General features: G+C 37.8%; 1 protein-coding gene across 4 annotated transcripts in view; it reads right to left on the bottom strand.

Moving 5' to 3' along the window:
- Window positions 1–15119, bottom strand: part of ZDHHC20 (zinc finger DHHC-type palmitoyltransferase 20) — a 42608-nt gene that overhangs the window by 9912 nt on the left and 17577 nt on the right. For all 4 annotated transcript variants that reach the window (XM_061457675.1, XM_061457674.1, XM_061457676.1 and 1 more), the window contains exons 3-7: window positions 11450–11544; window positions 7686–7806; window positions 6241–6310; window positions 5005–5037; window positions 4051–4171 (exon numbers count right to left, since the gene is read on the bottom strand). In XM_061457675.1, coding sequence (XP_061313659.1) covers window positions 4051–4171; window positions 5005–5037; window positions 6241–6310; window positions 7686–7806; window positions 11450–11544 — 440 coding nt within the window. The remainder of the gene's footprint in view (window positions 1–4050; window positions 4172–5004; window positions 5038–6240; window positions 6311–7685; window positions 7807–11449; window positions 11545–15119) is intronic.

The raw sequence follows: 15119 nt of genomic DNA, 5'->3' as shown, positions 1-15119 counted from the left end.
AAGCTATCAAAACACATATTCAAATTGCCACTTATTCCTAAGCTTCATGTTAAAGCTATGATAACTCCTCCTACCTCAGAGTACACTGCATTATTCCCCAGTTTCCCAATTCATTTTTGTAAGCTCTATTTCTGTGACTCTTTTGGAATTGCATATTTAAACAAAATGGTTCTCGATAAAGAATTCTCAGGCCAATTCTTCATTTTGAAACTCTAGTATCAGTACCAGCTTAGCCTTTGTGTTTCCTGTGGGCCAGAAAATACAGGTTTACTTCCAGCTGCATCTTCCTAAACAGTGGCTTTATAACCTGAGAGGGATTTTTTTTGATTACCCATTATTAATCTGCATGATCTCCAAGGAGCATTCACATCTTCTGACTACCCAGTTTCAGCCACTGGTTGTAAATTCTTGAATGACAGCTGCAGAACTGAAGCATCTTTCAAAAAAAGGCTAATTCCTTCCTGAAGAGAAGCATGCAGGCTTTGAGTGTATATAACAAGCTTATTCACTGTTGTGTTCTAGCAGCCATAGCACGTTAAAAAGAGAGTGAAACTTCAAACATTTGTTACATAAGAACATTATGCTCAGCAGTACAGAAGCAGAGTCTTGCAGGTGAGAGAGTTGTGGAGCTTAGAAAAGGAAGCAATTTGCACAACAAAATGTAGGCTACTTAGCAAACATAATAAACTGAAGCCAGTCACTATTATAAAGAGTCCCGTTACAAACTCCTTCAAAAGCATACAGTCATTTGAGCATGTATCAAGGTCACAAAAAACCTCAAACAAATTCCACAATAAAAAACATGCTGTCAAAGCATGACTGATTGCTCATTTTTTAGTCGCTAGATCTAACTTAGATCTCAAAAAATGTCAAAAGATCTGGTATTTGTCTTTATGGGTACATGCAAGAGGAATGAGCTCTCACTAAGGATCTGGAATCTCCTTTTTTGTTTGTTTTGTTAATACAACTGAAGTTTTGCAGAAGCATGCTCCATCTACCCAGAACACATTATCACATCCCTGAATTAGCTCTACTCAGGACTACCAAAATAATTTGGAGGACAATGAAAGACACTGAAAACAGCTGGAAAACATAGGGTTTTCAAGGGGGAGGGAATGCAGCAAGAATGAGAATAGACAGAAATATACACTGGGAAGTACCACTATGCAAACAAGGCATCAAGGACTGGGCATTCAGCCAGTGCTGGTGTTTATTTCAAATACATTTGGTTGAACTGAGGTTTTATCTGTTCATCTTTAACAACTTCCTAGGTAGAAATAAAAACATTATGTGTATAGGAAAAGTAGTTATCAGTGTGAAAAAAAGAGTAGTTCATATTCCCTTAATCTATAAAACAGATTTTAACATCCACATCAGTAAGCCTGTAGTAAACATTTACAGCCAGCGTAGTTGTTCCATCACTGTATGAACAGTATCAAGATCTTTCTTCAGCGCTTCTGTAGAGAGCATGAGTGTAGATGTCTTGCATGTATAAGTGGGAAACAAGAAGACTCTCTTCAACAGAAGAGTTGGGTAAGTGTGCATATCTCACAAGGTTTGCAAGTACCTGCATATGTGCTGTGTCTCCATGCAAGTATTATCCATAGCGCAAAAACTGGATTGCTAAAATGTGTTGTTAGCATGTACACCTTCACAACCTCACTATTACAAGGTCTGAAGCGCCCAAGGATACGCTCCCCCAAAAAAGCAATTCATCTTCCATCCCAACACTGGATATATACAGTAGTATATACGATGATTTGAGTAACATAAGTGAGGAAGCAAAAAAAAAAAAAAAGAAACACTGCCATTTGAAGCTGTTTGAACATTTGCCGTTTGAAGCCATACTGTAACATTTCTGTCAAGCTTTGAGGGGACAAAACCAACATCTAGAGAGCCTCAACAGAAAATGTCAAAACAGTAATCTGTCTGATGCTGTATCAGACAAAGCTGAGCATTTGCAATATGTTGAAGCAGTCTATAGACAGCACATGTCAGCAGTACTCCACTCCAGTCTGGATACAGATGTAGAGAGAAGCTTACAGGACTCTATTCTGCAGTCAAAAGAAATTGCCTAAAAGCTTACATATTAGAGACACAGTAAATTTTGCAAGCCTACACAATTATGGTGCTGCCACCTCTTTCTGGAAGTCTACTTCAATCAGGCTATTTTAAAAATCAGAGGAATATTAGCTTTGTGAATTAACTGATTTAATATGAGTACAGTGATTCAGAGATCTACTCTAATGGTAAGACCATGGCATCACCAAGTTCTGTCTGGGAAATACCCAAAAGCAAATGCAACAAGTGCAAGCACATGACTACATTGTTTATGGTCACATTTCAGAAGTAGCCCACTCTTGCAGGAATGCATTTTTAGCAACCAAATCATTACCAAAGAGAGAGAGAAAAAAAATCCCTCTTAAGTTTACACCCTCTGCTGAAGGGTCTACTTCAGTATTCAGTCTGATGGGCTTTGGAAAAGCCTTGCTACAAATGCCATTAAATGTTCATTGTGGTCAGATGTCCTGCAGACTTCTGTGGCACTAATACTTATGAAGTGAGATGAAAAAGTAAATTCCTTTTTTTTTTTTACCCTCAAGCACTGACCAGTAAATATGTAAGAGCACATCTACAGATTCATCAGACATTGCACACCATGTGCTGGAAAGCAGCCAGGCAGATTCGGGAATGGCACATTCACAAATTAAAAATTTATCTATTTACAGTCACATAAGACTGAACAGCAGAATCAGACCATTTCATTTGAAATATTTGTCAAGCCACAGCTAGGACTGATAAATACACTCATGGCTTTCATCTCACACAATACTGACAGCTCAATTACCAAATAGTTCCTTGCTGTCTAGTGACAGGCTGCTACACAGACTGACAGACTTAAAGAAACATAGTACTTTGGCAGGTAAGACCCATAGGCTTAGGTGAACATAAACATTCTTTTTGCACCATTTATCCTACCTGTCTAATGCAAACTGTCTCAAAATACAGCTATTCTGAGTACATGATCAAGCTTCTCTTACCCTGAACATGGCAACATCTTTTTGCTCCAATATTCCTTCTACAGCTATGGATAATGACTGCTTTTCCCAGTTACTGACAGGAACAACATCTAAGTGCTGTTATTTACTCATAAAGATGTGATGGAGAGCCTTTCACTTACAATGACTTTTCCCATGCTAGCTAGTGGAAACTGATTAAAGGAATTCCATCACCTGCTCTTCTGCCTAGAGACAGAAAGAATCACAAACTCTTGGAGATGAAAGAGACCACCACCAGAAGACACTCCATTTAGCCTGGAATGGGACTGGAACAAAATTGATAGGGGGAATACAACACAGACATACAAGAATGGTTGCTCTTCACACGGATGTTATTAAATCTGCTAAGATGTGTGTATGGTATCAATCATTTGACAACTGACTATAGCTGCAAGGGAGATGTATATCATTCACACTGTGTACGTATCTTACCATTCTACCCATATTAGACTGATAAAAACTACTAGTATGAAGTTCAGACATGCCTATACAGGGACTCCAAAACAGAGGTTGGTCAGTTCCCAAGAAATTAATCTGCCTTATCTGGTAGCAGATTATCCATAGACAAGTCTAGGAAGATACAAAACTTTTATTTATATTTCACATTTCTCACTATTTTTTATACACATGTGTGTGTATACAGAGACACACACGATTCTATATATTGTATTTAATGTAGCCAGTTCTTTCTATACCTACGTATCTGTATCTGATAGTCTCAAAATAACCTGAGCTGTGCTACTCGATTTTGATGGAGCAGAGAAATTGCAGTGTCCTCATCAGAACTTCTTCCTCCTATTACTCATCCTGGGCAGTGTAATACATTTAATTCATTAAGATTCAGAAGGTTCTCCTGCTTCTTTAAGTGATGCTGTTAACAGTAATGAACTATGGAACAGAGTAAATGGTGAGTGACAACATGCTGATACAGCTTCCAATAACACATCCAGAATTAAACAAATGAAGAACAAAAAAAAGCCTTAGAACTTACTGTCCAAAACTTTATGAAGTACTGCAAGACTGTAGCAGCAACAAACAGACAGTACAGTAAGGAATACATTAAAAACAGGAGGAAGAATTTGTAGTTAGAAAATCCCACACAATTATTCACCCTAGAAGGAGGGGAAAGAGAAAGAGGTTACTATGATATTAAAAAAAAACAACACCCAAAACAAAAAAAAAAACCCAAAACCCAATACATTCAGCTTTTAGAGAGCATAATGTGTATGACGTCAGTGGTATGTCCAAAACAGTCCGGCACTAGTGTTACAGAAGCATTTTAAGCCACCATTTTGAATAAAGTTCTTCCTCAGGCCAAATGATGTGGGCCCTTCACATAAATTTTGTCCCCCAAGAAGTTCTACAGGACATGACACGAGCTGGCAAAGCATATGATACATACAGTCTGTATAGGAAGCATCTCACACACTATGAACTAACTATAGCCAAAATGGAAGATGATATGAGCCTCTCCAATTTCAGTGGTTACAAAACCACCTAGAAGTCAACTACTGATAGAGTATTCTTACAGTGACAGCAAGTAATATTTTTACTGACTACCAAAGAATACAAACTGCAGAAGAGTAATTGTCTGAGTGGGTCTTATGTATCATCCAGAATTGAGAACTTATTTTCACAGAGTAGTGGGTGTCTCTTCTCCTGGTAACAATACCAAAGTAAACAAAAGGAAGAAATGCCACTTCTCTCAGGTCTCACTAACTAGGGTTTCTCTATATGAAGAGAAATTGCATGGTTTGGGGTACTGGGCCTGCAACAATATGTTTCAACAGATCAGGAGCAAGATTTATTTTCACATATTAAAGCCTCAAGAAGTTATGTGAAAAAAATCAAGTTTTACTTCAAAGTTGCATTTTTGAAGCAGCATCTAACTCATGCAGGATCTAATTCATTATTATTACTGATTTTTATTTTTTCTTAAACTTACCATGGACAGTGGTGGTCCATTTTTAGTACACATCTGAAAGAGAATTTCCAGCAAGTTAAAGCAAAAAATACATTTTCTTTCTAAGGCACATACTTCTTGCTTCTGCAGGCTGGGGGTTGAGGGGAGAGGAGTTGGGTTTCCTGTTTTCTTTTTCTTTTGTTTACTTGTTTGTTCTTTAAAGTACTCTGCCCCACTGTATCTTTTTCAAATCCTTCTCAATCATGCCAATTCTCTGTACTATAGCAGCCGTCCTTCCACACAAAAAGACCGAGTGAGATTCAGCGAAATTATGAACAGTCTCTTAAATTAACAGAGGAAGCATTGCTGAGCAACACTACATAATAATTCATTAAGCCACCCTAGTTTTATGTGTGCACTGAGACAAAACAAATCTGTAAGGACCCCTCAGTATTGTGTGGGTAAAGTATGTTAGCCTGGCATTCACTCCAACTAAGTCTACCTTAGGGTTATTTTTACTACCGTTTTTTGTTTTCTCCTTGCTTGTTTAAAGCTAATTGAGGAAAAGAGCAGCACAGTGGGTAATGTGAACAGTCACATGTCATTTCCATCCAGTTCTATTGTAAGGACAGACACTAGACATTTCAGACACACAGACACATTCACCGTATTTGCTAATAAATAAGATTTTAGCCAAAAGACATGTATTAGGTTCTTCAGTTAACTACGTTTCCTCAAGCTCAACCTACTGAAGTCTCACTCATAGCTTCCGTCTTCAGTGCCCTCAGACTTGTCTGATGATTCAGAATCAAGCTAGGGAATAGCAGGGATGTCTTTGAAATGGTTAAGGGATGCAATTCCACTGTCAATCTCTAAGATTTTTAGCATTATTAATAGCACACATCTGTTTCAACACTGAAAAAAATCAAGATATAATAGTTCTATAATAAGCATTTGCTGGTGCTGGTTATCTTGGACCTGCCTTTCCTCGTTTTCAATTGCTGATTTTTACTTTATTTATTTATTAATATAAGCACTATTTTACAAAGCCTCAAGCAGGTTTCCTAGAAAGTTCTGCCACTTTGGACAATGGGGCAGCAATAAGAATATTACACCAACAGGAGGAACTTTGCTCTTTCATGAAATCCAAGTAGTTAGGGTCTGAAAGAGGAACAATAGTAAAATCTGTTGTGCAGGGGCTGACACACCAAAGACATGAACACACTGAAACGATCACAGGAAAGACAAAACCCCATCATTTTAGATACAGTAACTTACATGTCACACGCGGAACAGTGGTGGCAGCGGTCAGGTTTGATTAGCTGGCATCGATCACAGTATCTGATTGCTGCATTTAAGTGGAAAGGGTCAAGTCATTAGAACTCATTTAATTTTACAAAGGTTTTCTCCCTTAACATGAACTGAATCTTAAAGAGCTCCCTGCCCTCCCCTACCACACCTGTTCTCACAGGCCTTCATGTGCCTACTCTCATATGTGTACTCCTGATTTTTTTTAAAGAAATGTAACATATGAAAGTATTTTAAACACTTCAATCTATTACTACTGTACTGAGTCCATTTCCATTTACTCTTTGGCTTCTCAGGCTTCCCATCCTTCATCCTCTGGCACTGATCCCCTATGGCTTGCTTGCTTTCACCTCTGGACAGGCTACTCCAACATCCTATTGTGACAACATGTTCTTTCAGCAAGCCAACTTTCTGCATTAGCTTTCTCTATCCTCTTCACCACAGAGTGATCTAGCAGACTGTTCAGTAAATCAGCTCTTCCTCATCTTTCCTGGGTATTTTTAAACAAGCCTTCAGGCTCTTCTCAATGGAAACAAGACACCAGCACAGGCAGTTTGAAAGGGGGAGGAAAGCCAACACCTACAACTACACAGAACTGCTAAGAGCTGGCAAGAGCTTTCCACACCACTTGAGGAACTTAGACTGGGATTCCCTTAAAGGGAGGCTTAAATTCAAAAAAGCCAGGTGTCCTTAGACTTTGGAAAGTCACAACTTTGGAACAGTTATTCTGAGGAGTTTATGTTTTTGGAAAACTATACAGGGTTCTTCGTTTCAAGAAAGCAAAACAGATTTATATACATAGATTAATTTTTTTTTAAAGAATATATATATGCATAAGACAGCAGTTTCACAGATCATTCATATACAAGTTGGAATCAAAATGCCTATACATATTAAAAGCAAATACAGAAATAGCCTATAACTAGCTTTGTACTGAATTACAGATGGAAATGGAATAACATTTATTCGTTCTTAAATTCTAGCCTTAGGTATGATGTTTCTCCTCTTGCTGAACTGCTGAACCACTCATAAAAAGAAGTTTAAAAGGGGGATATTAATGATTATAAAATTGAGTAAAAAGTTTAATTTTCTCTATTTCTAGCTGATTTAACTGTATTTCTTTGTTGTGTTTATTTTTATAGCTATAATTAGAGATAAATGTTATCATCTATCTGCTTGCTAGAAATGGATTTTTTTCAAACTTATAATTATTCTAAAGAGCAGCTCCATATTGAGATCCCCAGACAAAGGACTCCAGTTTCTCTTGGGGGAAAAAAAACCCAGTCCAAACAAATAACAAAACAAGGTCATGGCCTTTCAATATGTGCATAATAGATTGTTCATTCAGTGACATCAAATGAATTTCACTGAATTAAACTAGCAGCTTCAGGAGCACAGAATTATTTTAATCTCACCTTTCGATGCTGTTGTCGTGTAGATAGGCAAATCTTTAGCAGCTCTTCTCAAAATCTCCTGCTGGTATTCTGGTCTCTCTTCTTTTTCATATTGTTCTTTATCAGCTTTTGACAAGCAGAACTAGGAGGGAGGGAGAAAATGGATCAATGGGAAGAAATTATTTGTTACTTTGTCTTCCAGTCAAGCTCCAAGGAAAAGACCCTGTGTATCTTATTCCTAGGTCTTTGGACAACCCCCACCCACTGACCAAAAAACCCCACATACAAAAAAGAAGACTGCCACAGAAATTACAAGAGATCCTTAAAACTCCACAATAGCCCTGGGCAGATTTTAAAGAAAATAATCTTTATCTCTGTTCCATTATCTACAGCATTTTCCCTTCAACACAAACGAAGGTAGAGACTCATGGTGAGTTTCAAAAAGGCACAACCTTAATTCCTGATAAGCATAAATTAAGTGATCTGTGAACAAGAGAAAGATGCAATATTCCTTTGTTCCTACAGGGAACTAAAGTTCTCTTATCCCTCTTTCTCTTAGAGAGGGGTACAAGCCAGAGAGGGCAAGAACATGGTGGGGCAGAGGGCAGCCTCATGGCTTCAAGCACAGAAACTGAAAGTGTTTAACTGGGATTTTACTTGGGTGCTGTCAGCATTACAACTTCTACTTTTGTAGTCAGCAAAATCCAGGAGCTGTATTGAAAGCAACTTCTCCAAAGTCTGTACAGTTTGAAAAACTTCCAATTCTGAGTAAAGCATAGGAACATTCCTGTTAAAGCCTCACTGAAATGTAGAGCTTTATCAGAAGAAGCTGGAGAGCTTTTACTCACTTGTAAAACACTTTGGTATTCACTGAAATTGTGGGCTTTACCATTAAGCTCCACAAAACCCCATGCGCTGACAAGCCTCAGCAGAGTGGGGCCTGAACTCACTATCTCCTTTGTATTTTTCTCTTCTGAAGCACTTTTAAACTCTGAGCTTCCTGCATGGACTACAAGAACTCTTTTTATGAACACACAGACAAAGTATTCATGGAAGTGAGTGGAAAATCCTGTGTGTGCAGCTGGAACAAAGATTGTCTTAGTGTGATTTAATACAACTATATTTTCCTACCAAGAACATGTATATGGTTAGTTCACATGGATTTTCCTCTCATCTTGTACTTCTTCCTCTTCTGGATTACAGTCAGTTGGCAAGCAATAGCGAAGACTCCACTTACAGAAAGGAAGAAGCAGTAAGACATTGCTGAATTTCTCTATTATTTCATTACCCAGAATGCAAACAAGTTGCCTTATATTTTACAGAATCTCGTTAAGCCTCCTGTTCCATACAGCAGCATCCCAGTTATTGAGCCTTACCACCATTGAAAGGTGAAACATGAACCACAATCCCCTTATAAATGATCAGAAACTAGGACTGATCTACGTGAAGGGTGAAATTAAAATTTAACCAAGAGTCTGACCTAATTTTTTAACTGTAATATCCAAGACAGATGGTTACTCAAATATGAAAACTGAATATGCTTACATCAAAAGTTTAAGGCAGATATGAAGCAGCATGCCAGCAAACAGTGGTGCTATATTCCCTCCTCCCCACTCCCCTTGTGAGTCTGCTAGGTGACCCACTGCCTGTCTCCATGACCTGCAGTCAAGCCCAGGCTGTATTAAAGATGAAATACTGCTTCTAAACCACATTTCTATGGGAAACCTTTAAAGCACAGAAAAGGAATGAAATCACAATATTTAAAACTTTTTAATTTCTTCAAGTAACATCATAATCGTAATATTACTCCAAAAATCCTGGATAGGATTTTGGTTTTCTGAAGAACTATATTTCTGTTCTAATTTCAGAAATTCATAGGGCCATGAGACTACAGTCTCTTTGGACAATAGCAGGATATGTTCACAGACATCAAAAGCTGTCTGTTACCACAGACAGGATTTTCAATGAGGTTCCAGCAGCTCTTATTGAAAACAGAAAGAGTCCCTTTGTTTCCTTCCTCTTTCTACATCTTGTGAAATGTTGATTGTTCTTTATTATGACAAATGTACAGGGATTACACTAAAACAACAGCAGCTGCAGAATCTTTTTTTAGTTCAATAGTAAGATCACAGGATGCTGTTTGTTTTGCAAGAATGGCTAATTTGAATGACTAAAAATATATACATTTATGCTGTCATACAATAGGGAGATTCTGAAGTCAGGCTTTGTTTTTAAGTGTAACCAACATAAATTACTCACTGCTACAAGAACAGAAGGGTCTTGCCTCGAAAAAAGGGCCAGTAGTTTTTTTAGTTTGGTGTTTTTTTATGTTTTGTTTTTAATGTGTGTTTTTTTGCTTCTTGTTGTTTGGTTCCTCCTTCCTCACAGTTTTTTAAGCTAACTGTAGAAAATTGTATTCAATCTGATTTACCTCTACACTTGCTATAGGAAACATTCATTACATGCCACATGCCCAAACCATTCCTTTCACTCACTGAATACGAAAAGCATGCTACAACAATCATTGTAACTACAGAATAAGTACTATCAGAAGAAATCTTCTATTACTGAAGAATCCAAGCAGACAGTACAAGTTGCTAGGTATTAGCTTTATGATCAGTTCTAGTTCATACAGCTTTACAAAACCTAGAGTAACACAGTTCCAATCACATTTGGAACTCTCCCTGGTGCAATTTCAGAGCATTTCTTCTTGTCCTATTGCTTGTTTCTTGGGAGAACAGATGAACACCCACCTCACTACAACCTCCTTTCAGGTAGCTGTAAGAGAGTGATAAGGTTTCCCCTGAGCCTCCTTTTCTTTAAACAATCCCAGTTCCCTCAGCTGCTACTCATAGGACTTGTGTTCTAGATCCCTGACCAGGTTCATTCACTCTTTTTGCTTAGTTAAATAGCAGAACAGTCTTCAGGTCTTTTCACTTTGTATTCTGTAGCTTAAGAAGCAGATCTCTAAGCCATAATTAAACACTGTGGAGCAGTGTTTGCTTTTCCTTAGAAGCATGGTTTAAACTCTTTTCAAAAGCATTTAAGGTTGGCACTAGCACTGAAAGTCAGCCTTGCCAAAAATAGAATAAAAATTCAACCCCCATAGAGTAAACAAAGCCTCAAATAGTTTAGCCAATTTAAAAGCTTTGTAAGACCAAGGAAGGAAAAGGAAACATTGTAAATTTAGGGTGCCAATATTTAATCCTTACATACACACACCTCAGAGAAAACAGAAAACAAGGCAACCCATCTCAGGCTTATTGCAATTAACACTGTTTTTTCAAACCAAAACTTCTATGGTCTTCTGCCATTATATAAAGCTCCTTCATGTATTCACTTCTCAATTGTCCTTAAACCTTAACCCTTGACTTACTAAGTTGTTCAGTCCTCCAAGTTATGACTATACACTGCATACGTACTTTCTCTAATCAAAACAAAGGTCAAAACTGGCTAAAAGGGAAATATAAAAATGTTGTCATTTTATTTGGTTTTAAAAATTCCAAGTTTCAAGCAAACTACTTCAGAGCAAAGCACTGTACATGACTGTCAAACTTGTAATTAATTAAGTGCATGTTTTGTATGAGGAAATGTCATTACACAAAGTATATGGTATTTTAAGAGTCACTTGATCATTTTTATTCATGATACACCGTCATGCTGTTCTATTTCCGATAATGAGAAAGGAAAGGTGAATCATGCAGCACTGCAAACAAATTTCATCACTGAAAAGAGTTCAGCTATTTATAAAAAAGGCATTGACATTTTTCTGAGGTTATATTTACCTCTTTAGAGGGGGATGCAGGAGATGTGAAAATTGTCTTCCAGTAAGACCATACAAACATGAAAAATGACAGATGAAAAATCACAAGGTAGACAGCTGCAATAAAATACAAATAAAGAGTTTGGTAAGTAAAGCTGAAAAGAACAAGAACTAAAATCACTCATCTCTGATGAGGGCTAAACTATTACAGTATGAATCACCTGATAAAATTATATTAAACCCTTTCCCCTGAATAGATTTAGTGCTTTAGGAGTGCTCACTTAAAAAAACAAACAAAAAAAACCAAACAAACCCAAACGTGATGGCTGTTATTCCTCAAGGAAATAATATGTTCTTATGTATAATTCCAAAACAGACTTTGAAGGAAAAAAAGAACACCCCACCCCAAAAACAAAAAACTGAACACAGCTTCACTTGTGGCATGTGACTAACCTTCTTGGATAAAGAAGATGCTACAATTCTGTTCTAAATTATCTGATAACTGACCTATAGAATTCAATTTATTTTCTACTTCTAACAGAAACAGTGCAGCACTGTGCCATTTTAGAAGGCATTGATCATGACAATAAAAACCCCGAAGTACAGGTTTGGAGAGGACAGCACTCCAAGATGAGAGCTAGCTGTGAGTTAAAAACTGCCTGATTATCTTTCAAATCATCACAGGAATATAAGCTGGAAGAGTTCTGCTATTACAGTCATGTGGCAACAAAATGTAGGTAGCTCTAGTAGAGAGCTCAATCAATTTATGAATTGGTCTGTGTGATACGGTTGCCTTAAAGGCCAGAAGCAGACCTTAAGACCCAGGAAGTTTCTTCCAATCTTGTTTCCTCTAACAGTTTATTTTACCACTTGTAAAGAGGAAACAGATCAGTTGTGCCAGAACAGCAAGCCATAGAAAAGAAGTCATAGTAAATATTTACATTATCTTCACTTATATTATCTTCAGTTCCAGGAAGAAGGAAACTTGACCTACTTTCCTGTGCACATAAAAACACTCCTTTAAGCTGCATGATGTACTTCATGGATGGTAAAACAGGCTAGAATCTTTGAGAACTTCCAACAGCTCAGGAAATGTTTGTGCAGTCACAGAAGACATGGTCTTAACTTATCTTTCAGGGTTTTCATTGCTTGTTACACTGAAAACAAACTTAATTTCAGCTTTCTTCAGAGAATTATGCTTTTTACCTTTGCCTCCAACTCCTCCAACCTTACAGCCAGATCTGACAAATTTTCAACTTTGGAGCTGATCGAAAAAGCAAGAAGCAAAGCCTTTTTCAAAGGCTATCCTAAAACTGTCATCCTGATGGGAAAGAACTTGTGTATCACTATAGTAGGCACTGCATAATTAGAAACTGCCTTTTATTAAAAACATATGAACGTAATTTGCTCAAGCAATCAAAGAGTGAGAGAATGGTTTGGAAAGAGGAGAAAGACACAAAACTGGAGTGGCATCAGATGCACAGATAGGAGCTTTGGGGGATAAGAGGGTGAGAGGAGTTGAATAGAAGGAAAAAGGAAATGAGATGCAGGGCACAGCAAAACAAACTTGCAGAGTAAACAGTTCCATTCCATCCATAAAAATCACCCCACAATTCAGATTCTTTTGAAAGATTATTTTTAGAGCACACACAATCCTTCAAACTTCTTGGTGCAGGCTGTAAATGCCCCAACAATAGCATGAATAACAAGCACCAATGCTGGTTGCAAGCAAGGGTACAGAACTGTGCCAATGTTATCAATATTTACTAGAAAGAGGCAGCTGTTACAGTGCTTTTGCACTCTTGCAATAACTGAGAACTTGCTATCTGTCGCTGTCATTAAAAGCCACTAAAATGGCTCGTCCTCAGTAGCCAAACTGGAGCAACTTGAGGTGAGAATTTCATGGCTGTTTCAGTGATGGGCATCCCTCAGTCTGGAACAGAAGAGCCTGCAATTTGCAGTCCATACTGCCCCTCCACTGAATAAATTCTTGCTTTTTTTTCCCCACTCCTGTACTGCCATTCCTACTGTGATTACAAGTATCAGCACAGATACCTGATTACAGTGCTCCCCAAGAAAAGAGAGGGAGGGAAGACACCATTTTTGACAGCTTTAGTTTACTTTGGCAGTTCATCTACCCACCATTATGGGTAGCCCTATCTCCTCTGCAGCATCTCTGAAGCATCTTGGATCAATTTCCAGTACAAATATAAACCAGCCTCACTCCTATTCAGCTCATTTTCTTGTAAGTAGAAAGCTACACAGAAAACACGTCAAAACCCTCAAACCTCAGTACTGGCCAGTTTAGCCAGAGTCATGAGGAAATCCTGGCAAAGCTAAGGGGAATCCAGGATTCTTGGTGCCATTCTGTGACCAAATGAAGTCACTTCTCTTTAAAGCACTGATGCATATCAGACCATAATTTATGCCCTCAAGAGGACAATGTCTTAAGACATGCTCTTAGAATCCTCCTAAACTATGCTAACCCCTCCTAAGATATGCTATTAACATCCTTCTCTGAATCATTCTTAATACTACATCCAAGACAGTCAGATTGCAGAAAGATATGTAACAGAAGTATATTATATTGTTAAGAGAGATGCAGAGTTGCATTTATTCCTCTATCCTAATGAATGTAAACCTAGACAAGAATATGAAATTACAAACAAATAGCCTTAATGGTGTGAATAAATTGCCACTCATTTAATCAAAAGTTGCAATTAATTACTGGAAATAAAAGAATTTGAACACAGTACACTGAAATATGAAGCAAAATATATTTGCTAAGATGCACATTATTGATTTACACAGCAATGTTACTGGTAGCTTGGCCTTTTGACCCTTCTGATGTTATTTCCTGGCTATTATGATTTAGTTTATCAGAACTTCATAAAACTTACTACAGCTTTCATTTCAAATTAAAAAAAGGCTTTACAACTCATTTTAAGATCAACCTCAGTATTTCAATAAAGAAATTCATGCATACAGGATGCCTGTGACATGCTTTAGAATTGAAGGTGCAAGAAGCGTGCAGGTGACAGCTGTTAAAAGCCTCACAGTCAGGTTCCAGTGACCCTGTCAATCTCTTTAATTACTCAGGCATTTTTCTTCTCTGGTAGGTTTAAGAGCACCTGCTTCAGTCAGACATGCACCACAATGGTATTAAAGCCAGAGATCTGACTATGCAACACCAACATCACTGCTCTGTCACGTTTCCTTAACTGAGATTAACACAAGAGGTTCCACTTAAACTTGAGAAGAAACTTCTTCTCAGTGAGGGTGACAGAACACTGGAACAGGCTGCCCAGGGAGGTTGTGGAGTCTCCTTCTCTGGAGACATTCAAAACCCGCCTGGACACATTCCTGTGTAATATTATCTAGGTGTTCCTGTTCCGGCAGGGGGATTGGACTAGATGATCTTTCGAGGTCCCTTCCAATCTCTAACATACTGTGATACTGTGAGATGTGAAACTTGTCTTTCCAGAAGAAACTAGAAAGTAAAGCTTACTCATAATACAGGTCAACAGGAAAGCATAGCAGAATTTGCAGAATTTTTTAAGTAGGTAAAGCCCAGCTGTGTAATGGGATATAAAAATCCAGAGGAAGACACAGCTCCCATATTGAATAACTTGCAGTTTACTTTGGAGATTTTCCCTCTCATCTTCTAATGAAGAAGTAACAGGAACAGGACA

This window comes from Pezoporus flaviventris, unplaced genomic scaffold (assembly GCF_033815535.1).
Source record: "Pezoporus flaviventris isolate CSIRO_AGI_PZ_B2104156 unplaced genomic scaffold, CSIRO_AGI_Pfla_v1 ptg000025l, whole genome shotgun sequence".
NCBI lineage: Eukaryota > Metazoa > Chordata > Aves > Psittaciformes > Psittacidae > Pezoporus > Pezoporus flaviventris.
Note: the sequence above shows the minus strand (reverse complement) of the source record. Positions and strands in the feature narration are given on the sequence as shown.